The sequence below is a fragment of the Gekko japonicus genome, unplaced genomic scaffold, assembly GCF_001447785.1.
Source record: "Gekko japonicus isolate JY-2015 unplaced genomic scaffold, Gekko_japonicus_V1.1 scaffold246, whole genome shotgun sequence".
Lineage (NCBI taxonomy): Eukaryota > Metazoa > Chordata > Lepidosauria > Squamata > Gekkonidae > Gekko > Gekko japonicus.
The window spans coordinates 745,241-757,070 of NW_015162482.1; the positions used below are offsets into that span (position 1 = coordinate 745,241).

General features: G+C 45.5%; 1 protein-coding gene across 1 annotated transcript; it reads right to left on the reverse strand.

Moving 5' to 3' along the window:
* Positions 1-542: 542 nt before the first annotated feature.
* On the reverse strand, positions 543-9,031 carry TUBA1B (tubulin alpha 1b). The gene is made up of 4 exons (XM_015405900.1): positions 8,947-9,031; positions 4,343-4,565; positions 4,099-4,247; positions 543-1,651 (listed from the first exon to the last, which is right to left on the reverse strand). The coding sequence occupies exons 1-4, from the start codon at positions 8,947-8,949 to the stop codon at positions 671-673; spliced, it is 1,356 nt and encodes a 451-aa protein (XP_015261386.1). The 5' UTR covers positions 8,950-9,031; the 3' UTR covers positions 543-670.
* Positions 9,032-11,830: the final 2,799 nt, after the last annotated feature.

The following is an 11,830-nucleotide window of genomic DNA, read 5'->3' on the forward strand; positions in this document are numbered from 1 at the left end:
TGAGATGGTTAGACAGTGTCATAGATGCAACGAACATGAAATTGAGCAAACTTCAGAGGACGGCAGAAGACAGGAGGGCCTGGCGGGAGCTGGTCCATGGGGTCGCGAAGTCGGACTCGACTGTGCGACTGAACAACAAAAAAGGCAGGAAAGGTACACTATGCAAGACACCAGAGCATTGTTTGATGTTACCAGAGTAATTTTTGAAAGCATGCTAGCAAGTCATTTCTATTATCAGCTAAAACAAAAGTTCAGTCCTATAAGATAGTCCTAAATTAAGCAGAACTTTAGCTAGCATGTCTACCAAATGAACTGTCTTGTGTGTGTGAATGGGCTGCATGCAGCAGAGAAGGTGTTTCCCCTGGCATAACCTTGAAGACAGCAGAAATCATGGTCCACACTTGCCAAGCACTAGCATTCCCCAGCTCCTTTGACTCAAGCCTACTATACTGGAGTTGTGAAACCAGCTATATTACAAGTGAAACATACCAGTCTTTTTAAAGCCTTTATTTCAGACATGATGATACGTTTACAAAGACATGGAAAATCAACATGGTCACATAGTGGAATGGCAAGATATTCTAGTGGACTGCTGCACTCTTTCATAATTTAGCCAAGTGTGTCAAGATGAAAAAACATGGAGCCAGCAGAAAGACACAGGACAGCAGGCTTAATATTCCTCTCCTTCCTCTTCACCCTCTCCTTCAACAGAATCCACACCCACTTCTTCATAATCCTTCTCTAGGGCAGCCATGTCCTCCCGAGCTTCTGAGAACTCTCCTTCCTCCATCCCCTCCCCTACGTACCAGTGGACAAAGGCACGCTTGGCATACATCAGGTCAAACTTGTGGTCCAGGCGAGCCCAGGCCTCAGCGATGGCTGTGGTGTTGCTCAGCATGCAGACGGCACGCTGAACTTTGGCCAGGTCGCCCCCGGGGACCACCGTGGGGGGCTGGTAGTTGATACCAACCTTGAAACCAGTGGGGCACCAGTCAACAAACTGGATGCTGCGCTTGGTCTTGATGGTGGCAATAGCAGCATTGACGTCTTTGGGAACAACGTCGCCTCGGTACAACAGGCAGCAGGCCATGTATTTACCGTGGCGAGGGTCACATTTCACCATCTGGTTGGCTGGCTCAAAACAAGCATTGGTAATCTCTGCTACAGAGAGTTGTTCATGGTAAGCTTTCTCAGCAGAGATGACTGGGGCATAGGTGGCCAGAGGGAAATGGATACGAGGATAGGGCACCAAATTGGTCTGGAATTCTGTCAGATCTACATTCAGAGCACCATCAAATCGTAGGGAGGCTGTGATGGAGGACACGATTTGGCTAATGAGGCGGTTGAGGTTAGTGTAGGTGGGGCGTTCAATGTCAAGGTTCCTTCGGCAGATGTCATAGATGGCCTCATTGTCTACCATGAAGGCACAGTCAGAATGCTCCAAGGTCGTGTGGGTGGTCAGGATGGAGTTGTAGGGCTCAACGACAGCGGTGGAGACCTGAGGAGCTGGGTAGATGGAGAACTCCAGCTTGGACTTCTTGCCATAGTCGACAGACAGACGTTCCATCAGCAGGGAAGTAAAACCAGAGCCAGTGCCACCACCAAAGCTGTGGAAGACCAGGAACCCCTGGAGACCTGTGCATTGGTCAGCCTGTTGAAATGACAGATATTTAAAGTTAAAATATATTTCAGTAGCCTATGTAGATTTTTCACAACTTTGCTGAAGTTTTTCCTTATTCTCAGTTAACGTGAGTAAACTCATTAAAGAACTGCTTGCTCAAGTGAAAGAGGACTGACAAGATGAGAAGACAGTCTCTTTTCTAGACAGCAATGCTGAATCCCTATGGTTGTCAGACTCTGATTGCTGGTTACACAAATAATGAATTAAGACCATCTTTAGTAGGGCACTACTTTAGCTATTAAAATCCTTTCTAATGCAGCCTTAACAGTCAAGGAGAGTTCTACATTAAGACTGCTTTAAGTCAACAGATTTCACTGCCTTCATCTAATCTCCTTTCTTGTTGCAGCTGCATCCATGTCACGAGCTATTTCTGAATAGACTTCCTAAACTGCCTCATGCTGTTACAGGGCTGCCTAGTCCTCTTGCATTCTTTTATTCTTGGCTTGCTCTCCAGCCTCATGGTAACCAACTTTATTCATGATTGTTTTGATATGAGAAGATAACCCTCAGCCCACAAGCCTTGGCAAGGCTGGGACTGAAGGAAGGCTCTTGCCCTTCCTTTAAAAGGAACAATCAGTTCATGAAAGCCATTACTTTATTTAAAAAATATTTATCTTCAACACTGGAGTTTGTCTATTATCATCCTGACGCCAACTGGCCCTTTTTTGTAACATCTGTCCCACCCTCTTCATTCATTCTTGTATCTGACAAAAGAAGCTTTGATTCATAAAAGCTTGGTGGTGATTGAAAGTGCCATCAAGTTGCAGCCGACTTATGGTGACCCCGTAGGGTTTTCAAGGCAAGAGATGTTCAGAGGTGACTCTTCATTGCAACCTGGGAAGCTTACACCTTGGAAGCTTGTTGGTGGCTAACATGCTACTGGTCTTGAACTGTTCAACAGTTGGGAAGGGCAATGCAGTGAGCTGCACTGGGTGAGCTGCCTTTTGATCTGGGGTATGACCCTCTGACCTGTATTTGGGGCAGGGGTGTAGACTTCTACATCCTCTAAACTAAGTGCTAATTCACATGCTTATAGAACAATATAAGCAAACTCCAGTATTGAAAACAAATCCACACTTTTTAATGAAGCCCCTCTGCCCTGACTTTGCTCATCAAGCAGAGCAGCAACTTGGGGTGGGGAAAGATTAAAGTAACAGCAACCCAGTCCACCGGGCATGAACAGTAGCTTCATCCTCCTGAGTTCAGCTAGGCAGTGGATAGGATGGCTTTTATTGAGTAGAGTATTACTGCTGGACGCACAGTCTGAATAATCTAGACAAATAGAGGACAAAACTGGCAGGAGTTACTTTGAGCCAGATATCATGTAAATATACTTAAGAACATTTCTCCCCCTCTTTTTTTCTTCACATATCACATCCTAGTTTTAGGCAGGTTAGTTTCCCCTGAAACTAACTGGCAGTCTTCACAAAGGGCTTGGCACTCTTCCTGCCCCCCCCCCAAAGTGCTGTGAAACAGAAGTGAGAAGAGATTCTCAGAACAACGATGTTTGGAGGGGCTGTGGGTCAGTGGCAGAGCAACTGCTTGGTATGCAGAAGGTCCCAGGTTCAATCCCTAGCATCACTAGTTAAAGGATCTGGTATTAGTTGATATGAAAGACCTCCACTGGAGACCCTGGAGAGCCGCTGCTAGTCTGAGTAGACCATACTGACTTAATGGACCATTGGTCTGATTCAGTATAAGGCTGCTTCATGTGTGAGATTCTTAAGCAGAACATTCCATTTTATTGTCCAGATAGTTTTGTTTGGGGACAGAGCCTTGGCAAGGTATCACGGACAAAAAGATAGAAGCTGAGTGGTTCCGTACTTCTTCTATGAGCAAAGCATGTACTGTCATCAAGCACATCTCTCTTCCCTTTTTGCTCTGAACTCTGTCATGTCTCCTACACATTCTCCTTCTCTACAGCTACTGGAGAACTAGCCTCCACTCCAACCACCACCCTGTCTACGTATTAGACAACATAACCTTGCTACTGCTACAGCATGATAATACTGGGCAAATACATACATTCCAGTCTGTACCTTACGGAAATGCTCTATGCCATCCTCTATTTCTGAGGAGTGACATCAAGCATCTCTGTATTATACAGGAAATGAATAGAATACATGTAGGGACACTGCAAGGATAAGCCACATGGAGCCTGTTATAACTTGTCGCATGACAATATTTAGACAAGGCCTCATTTTTAAAAAAGGATGATTCAAGGCCATAAGTCAAAGACAGGTCATGTGGAAGAAGCTCAGCATTTTACTAGCATACTTCCAAATTTGTCTTTCACTTTCCATTTACTAAATCGGCCCATCAGTGGTGTCAATACCACACACTTCTTTTCCTTATTCATCTTCAAACTAGAAAAGTCTTTCCACTCCCTCATTTAAGATAATCAGTGAGTTGTTTACCAGCTTTCTGATCCTATCCAGAACCAAGTCAATGATCTCTTTGCCAATGGTGTAATGGCCCCGGGCATAGTTATTGGCTGCATCTTCTTTGCCAGTGATGAGCTGCTCAGGGTGGAAGAGTTGGCGGTAGGTCCCAGTGCGCACTTCATCTATAGAGAAAAGAGAATCAAGCCATTAAGGTATTCATGCCTCTTCTACACAAATAAGAGGCACATACCCTTGGAAACTAAGAGAAGTCGCTCACCAATCACTGTTGGCTCCAAGTCCACAAAGACGGCCCTGGGGACATGCTTGCCAGCACCCGTCTCACTGAAGAATGTGTTGAAGGAGTCGTCTCCTCCCCCAATGGTCTTGTCACTGGGCATCTGCCCATCAGGCTGAATGCCATGTTCAAGGCAGTAGAGCTCCCAGCAGGCATTGCCAATCTGGACACCGGCCTGGCCCACGTGGATGGAAATACACTCACGCTGTAGCAAAGAAAGAGAAACATAATTTAGCAGCTTTGTCCCATTGGGACATCTTGTGCCATAATTTGTTTTCCTGACTTCTTTTACAGAATGAAAAGAAGCTGCAGTTGGGCTTGAATCATGCACGGGGGGGGAAGTAGGGCTATTTTTCTTTCCTGCCCACCCAAGATTATTCTTGGTGTCTCCCTGGGTTGCAGTGCCAACACATAGACCGCCAATAAAGATCAAACAGAACTGCAAGCAATTTACCCATTCTTCCCACCCATCCATGTATCCAGCATGCAAAACGTTATGCCATTGGCCTCATTTCCAAGACCTGGGCCCTGCTCCCCTAGACTATATCCATCTCAGAAAAATAATTTGGGCCACAGTCTTCAACAGCAGGCTCTAATGCCATCACATGAATCTTACTAATTTCTTCCCACCTCTCATTTTTTTTGGTCCTGAAGACTAAATTGTTTCTGAACTACTCTACTTCATACCAAAGATTAAACTAAACATTTAGTAAGCATTGTATTCAAGTAGTGGGCCAAAGGGCAGTGGAGGATTTGAGAGGTAAATAAAATATTGTGCCCTGGTTCTAGCACCAGTTTCATTCTGGTCCACTGCTTTTTAACTTGTTCATTAATGATTTGGAGTTGGGAGTAAGCAGTGAAGTGACTACATTTGCGGATGATACAAAGTTGTTCAGGGGGGTGAAAACCAGTAAGAATTGTGAGGCACTCCAAAGGGATCTGTCAAGGATGGGCGAGTGGGCGTCAACATGGCAAATGGGGTTCAATGTGGCCAAGAGCAAGATAATGCACATTGGAGCCAAAAATCCTAAATATAAATACACATTGATGGGGTCTGAACTGGCAGAGACTGATCAAGAGAGAGATCTTGGAGTTGTAGTAGATAACTCACTGAAAATGTCGAGACAGTGCGTGACTGCAATAAAGAAGGCCAATGCTATGCTGGGGATTATTAGGAAGGGTATTGAAAACAGATCAGCCAATATAATAATGCCCCTATATAAATCAATGGTGCGACCTCATTTGGAATACTGTGTGCAGTTCTGGTCACCACACCTTAAAAAGGATATTATAGCTTTGGAAAAAGTACAGAAAAGGCCACTCGAATGATAAAAGGGTTGAAATGCTTTCCCTATGAGGAAAGGTTAAAGCACTTAGGGCTTTTTAGCTTGGAGAAACGAGGACTGAGGGGTGACATGACTGAGGTTTATAAGATTATGCATGGGAAAGAGCAGGTAGAGAAAGAGGTACTTTTCTCCCTTTCTCACAATACAAGCACTCGTGGGCACTCCATGAAATTGCTGAGCAGTCGGGTTAGGATAAAAGGAACTACTTCTTCACCCAAAGAGTGATTAACACATCCATCAGTGGCTATTAGCCACAAGGTATAAATAGGGACTCTGGGGCAAGTGATGCTCTGTCTTCTTGGTGCTTGGGGTTAGGAGGGCTTCTAATGTCCTGGCCCCACTGGTGGACCTCCTGATGGCACTGGTATTTCTGGCCACTGTGTGATACAGAGTGTTGGACTGGATGGGCCTTTGGCCTGATCCAACATTGGCGTCTCTTATGTTCTTATGACTAGAACAGACATTTTTTAAAAGACTGGCTTCCATTTGCCAGCATAATGAAGTTCCAACATTGCAGGAAGACTTCATCACGGAGCAGCGTTCTGTGGTCTATAAAAATATTATTAATAAGCTATTCAGTACAAAGCAGCATCTGTGCTTCCCTGCAGCCAGCACTCTGAATGGCCTTCCAGAACTCACACCACTTACAACCCATCAGCTGACTCAGAACGCAAAGCTGATGTAGGCAGCCTCCCACGTCTGCATTGGGGGGGGGGGGAGAGAGCCGAGCCTAAGAAAATGGTTTCCTATCAGCATGGATTTCATCTGTGCTGAACATCTGCTTACAGCCTGTAGCTAGGATTATCTCAAGCCTAGATATAGTCATGCCTTCTCTTCCTCATCACCCTAATAGACTAGTGTTCCTTACACCCAGACCCCACCATCAGCAGGACACCACCTGCTGCAACACATTCCTCGGAGTCTTGGGCAAGAATCTCTCCCCTCCCCTGCAACCCCCCCCCCTCAAAAAACAAAACCCAACCACGGAAAAACAAACATATGTCACAAGATGTCATAGGCAACTGAGCCTTCCGGACATTAACTGATCTAAGCTAAGCAAATTAAGTGCTGTAGAGAAGGAACTAAGAATCCAGAATGTAACAGTTAAGCTTCTTTTAAGGGCTTTATTAGTCCCTCATTTCAGCCATCTGCTTGGGCCAAATTTTCATCATGTTACAGGGACTGGAAGAATGCTTTTCTCCTCATTGTTATCTAGCAGTCATGGTCTGCTGAAATGGGATTATCATACACTATGAAAGGATTCATAATGGTCTAAAGCAGTCACATCAGTGATACTTAAGTTGAAATATTGCAGGAACATTTTTATATTACTTAATACATTTTTGTACCACCTGTCCAAAAATGACGACGAGGCAGTTGTATAGTGGGCATTGTGTCAGACTAGATACTGAGAGACCCAGGTTCGAATGCCCATTTTGCCATGTCGGCTTGCTAGATGACCTTGGACCAGTCACACTCTGGGCCTAACCTACCTCAGAGGATTGTTGTGCCGATTAAAGGAGAAGAATGATGTAAGCTACTTTGGGCAGAAATGCAGTATATTAATGAAGTAAGGAGACATAGGTAAAGGTAAAGGGTTCCCTTGCTTGACACCCAGTCAAATCCGACTCAAGGGATGCAGTGCTCATCTTCATTTCCAAGCCAAAGAGCCAGCGCTGTCTGAAGACGTTTCCGTGGTCATGTGGCCAGCATGACTAAACGCTGAGGCGCATGGAACACTGTTACGTTCCCACTGAAGTGGTACCTATTTATCTATTTGCCATTACTGAGGGGTTTTTGCCTCCATCTTTTATCAACAACAGTGTAATACAGAAAGCACTGGGTCACCCACTAAGTTTTATGAAGAGAGGAATCTGAACCTGGGTCTCCTCAGGAGTAATCTATTACTGACTACTATGTCTCTCTGGTTCTCTGCATGCACTTTTCAATGGCTTGTTTTCAGTTTAGAGATCATGTCAATAAAACGGGGGGGTGGGAGCATCTTCATATGTGCCTGAGCCACACCCAGTTCATGCCTCATTTTCGGGAGGTTCAAGACCAAAGGGGGGGGGAGAGAGAGGCTGGAAAAGAAGCAAAATCGAAAACGGGAAAGATGTTTTAACCTTGTATCTCTCGTGCTTCTAGACTGCAGAAAAAACAGATACTGTATCCTCCAGCAACGTGTGGAAGCCCCCCCCCCCAGACCGGCGTTGCAGCGGAAGCAGAACGCAACGCGCTTGCTCGTTTCCCGTCCCGTCCACGAGGCAAAGGGACTCGGCCCCCTCCGCCCCCAACCTCTTGCGCGGGAAAGAGCCTAACGGCTGGCGCGCGTAAGGCGCCAATGCAACACCATGCGCCTCCCTCCCAACTATTCCTCATCGGGGGGCCTTTCTAGGTCCCTACCACCAGTGTTCCCTCTAAGCTGAGTTAGTGTGAGCTAGCTCACAATTCTTTAGCCTCCAGCTCACATATTTTTGTCTTCACTCAGGCAGGGATGGATCCAGAGCAAAGTAATTTATGCAGGAGCCAAATCGCTCGCTCACAACTTTAATGCCAGCAGCTCACAAAGTAGAATTTTTGCTCACACGACTCCACAGCTTAGAGGGAACATTGCCTACCACACTTAACCCCCATAGCCTCACCTCCGCACCAGTTACTATTCCACCCCAACATAAAAAGCCTCCTTTCCTTACCCTCTTTCAGGCTTACCATCACCCCAAACCTCATCTCTACAGCCTTCCCCCTGTATCTCCCCAATGTCCTACGTGCAACTCCCCTCGAGCCCACTGCCCGCCACTCCGAATTTCAAGCCGCCTCCAGTGCAATTTGAAGGGGCACTTCCTCTCTGTGGCGCTCACCCAAGCTGCACACGTGTCCTTTGTGCGCGTTTTAAAACCTCCCCCCCCCCCCATAGAACACATCCTCTTTTGAAACCCCGGGAATCTACCGCGTCTTCGTAGATGATTCATGCAGAATTGCGCATGGATTCTACATTACAAACGCTTCCCTCCCCCCCGCCTAGAACCCTGATCCGCGCGCTCTTCCACTCATCCTCTTCCTTTCTGTTTCTCTGCAGTCCACTGAATCCGCATTCAGCCGCCCCCACTCACCGGTCTCCCCATCACGTTCCATTCCACACCCAGCATTCTAGCTACAACCCCCATCCCCTTTTTTCAGCCTTTCTAGTGATTTCCCCCCTCTAAGCTTCCCATCAAAACCTTTTATTCCGCCTGCACTTACCATGATGCTGATAAGGAAAGATTGCAGGAAAGAGACTTAAAGAGGAGGGAGTAAAGCCCTAGTGTTACTTCTCTCGACAAGCTAAGAGTCGATGTAAGTAGCAGACTAGGAAAAAAAGGGGCCGCCCCGCTGTTTTTATATCACATCTCCCTCACAGGGTTGGGTGGGACAGCTGGTCTTACATGTATTTAGGATAATGAACTTGCTGCTGGGTTGCCATTGGGCAGGCCGGCACGTCCATCTGTGAGCTCACAATCAATGATTGGTTGAGACCAATGACCCCTTTTTTTTGCTATGAGACAAGAGGATTTTTTTGTGGGAGGGAGGAAGTCAAGGGGGGGTGTGTGAACCAATTCAACTTTTTCGTCTTTAATAAGGAAGGAGCACAAATCCTTCTTAAGGAAAGAGTTCTGCGTAGCGTTCGATTGAACTGATGGCCTACAAAAGCCTGATTTGACAGGTTGAATTCCTGGTCCGAAGGTAACATATATATATATCTTTTTAAAACCACCCAAACTCTGGGTATCCGTTCGCTAGATAGATGAAATGCTGTTCCTTCAATTTGATAGTTGTAATTTCCAAATAAAACAGGATACTTCCTGTATTTGTAAAGGTCTGAGAAAAATATGACACACACCCCTTCTGCTAAGAAATTCCTGCATTATCCAGGGGGGGGAAGTTGTTCAGGCCATTGCATACTTCTATAGAAAGAGAAGTGCATTTGGCTGCTCTGTGTATAAATAATTTAAGCCTTCTTGAATTTTGTTGGTTACCAGAGTGCAGCTATGGGTTGGTTGTGTTGAAACCAACAAAATCCATACTTGTACATATCACTTAAAAAAAAGTGTTACATACTTAAAAAAAAATTAAACACATTTTTCATGTCATTTTATTGTAGATCATAAAACAGGCTTTGGTATTTAAAAATATATATATCCAGGAATGCTCTGGGTGGGTGGGGAAGACAAATGGCTGGCAGCTGCTAGGGGCTTTGCATTTTTTATTTTCAGATAACTCACATGTTTTCTGGCTGAGCTAGAAGTTAAGCTTGACACCCCTACCCTCACATCTGAATTTAAGGGGAAAATTATAAAACAGGCATGAAAGATTTTGCAGTAAGTTCTTTTGTCCTTTGTGGAAACTGTAACGACACGGTAGAGACTACTATGCATCAAACGAGACCAGGAGAAGAATTTGTGGTGTATAGACTGCTTTTTGGGGAGGAAAAACTGCATGGTCACGAGAGAAAGGATTAAAAAGGCTGCAAAACAAGAGGACATGGAGCCAGATCCAGAGCAGTCGAGAGGAATATCCCGGATGCTGTAAATAACAGAGAGCTGCAGAGTGGGGGCGAACTGAGGCCAAGCTGTGTGACTGCAGCTCCATCCTGCAGAGGAAAACTGCGGCAGCAACAAGGATAATAATACCTTTTGGAGCTGCAGTTTGCAAACCACCCCAAGCCTTTCTCTCTGTCATAGGACTTTCATGTTTGTGGCAGGCAGAACAAGAAGCAGAAGGAATGCATAGAAACTCCCCAATACCAATACGACTGCTGTGCTTTCTACCAATGGGCTCCATATAAAGCTGGATGCTGAATAAAGAGAAGGGTCTGAAATTTGCCTCACACTGATGCTGTTCCATGGACTTCAATATTTTCAGGTCTAATTTACATTCTGGTTAAGCAGGGAGGAAAACAGGAAGATGTTAAGAAGGGGGAAATGAACAATGCCCTTCTGAAATGCAATCTCGTGCCCTGCATGTGTTCATTTCTGACAACACTTTTGTATGCATTCTTTGCAGACTAGAGGTGGCCTCTTAGCACCCCACATGCATTGTCCTTATTTACCATAGCCTCTCTATCGGTATACCACCTGAGTGCCCCTTCCATTCCTACAACATTTCCCCAGCACTCCAACCCCCTTATGCACACGTACAACTGCACACAGTGTTTAACTAACACCCTTTTAAACCCTCTTTTCTCTTCCTGCCCCTGCTTTCCATCTGCCTGACCTTCTCGAGTTAGTGGCCAGTTTTCAAACATGTAGCGTTCTTTTCTGAGTTATGCCTGCCACAGGTACCCTTAGCTTCATTTGTAAATAGCACGGTGTGGTGGTGGTGGTTTGTCTCACCTTTCAGTTTTGGCCATGGAACTCCTGCAATCCTCAGAGTCTCCTAGCTTTATTCTCTGATGACTTATGCCTGCTAGTGTGGTGTCGTGGTTAAAATGTCAGATTAGGATCTGGGAAGCCCAGGTTCAAATCCCCACTTGTGCCATGGAGGCTTGGTGAGTGACCTTGGGGCCAGTCATACACTCTCAGCCTAACCTACCTTGCAGGGTTGTTGTAAGGATAAAATGGAATCGAGGAGAATGTTGTAAGCCACTTCGGGCCCCCATTGGGTGGGATGTAAATAAATACACAGACAGGCCAGCTCTTTTACTACTATAGATTCATGGTAACAACAAGCCAAGTGATTGATTGTTTTGTTATGATATTTGGTTTGAATCAGGATCGGATGGGAGGGGCAGATGGAATCTTTGTCTGGGGGCCCATGGTGGCTCGCGGCAGCCCTGATCTGACACCAAATGTGTTTCTGAATGTGAAGAAATTCACCAGTAGAGAGAGTACCCATTTCCTTTCCAGCCTTTTTTGTAGCCTAATTATATTCTGAGAACATATTGGCATTTTGTTGATAACATTTACACAAGTGTTGTTAAACAGTAAGCCTCTCAGGTCCTAGAAACAGCAGGAGACAGTGAAGGCTGTGTGGCTTGTGGTTTAGAGTTTGGGATTTGGCCATTTGCCTATCTCAGAACCTAATAGCAAGAGAATTCAAAGGGAGATGCCGCCTCTCCTTCAGGATAAGGACATGTCTCTTTGCTCTT

Coding starts and splice junctions, on each gene's coding strand:
- TUBA1B (XM_015405900.1), bottom strand. Junction 4,248..4,342: donor CTTGGAGCCAACAGTGATTG/GTGAGCGACTTC, acceptor TTTTCTCTATAG/ATGAAGTGCGCACTGGGACC. Junction 1,652..4,098: donor TGGATAGGATCAGAAAGCTG/GTAAACAACTCA, acceptor TCATTTCAACAG/GCTGACCAATGCACAGGTCT.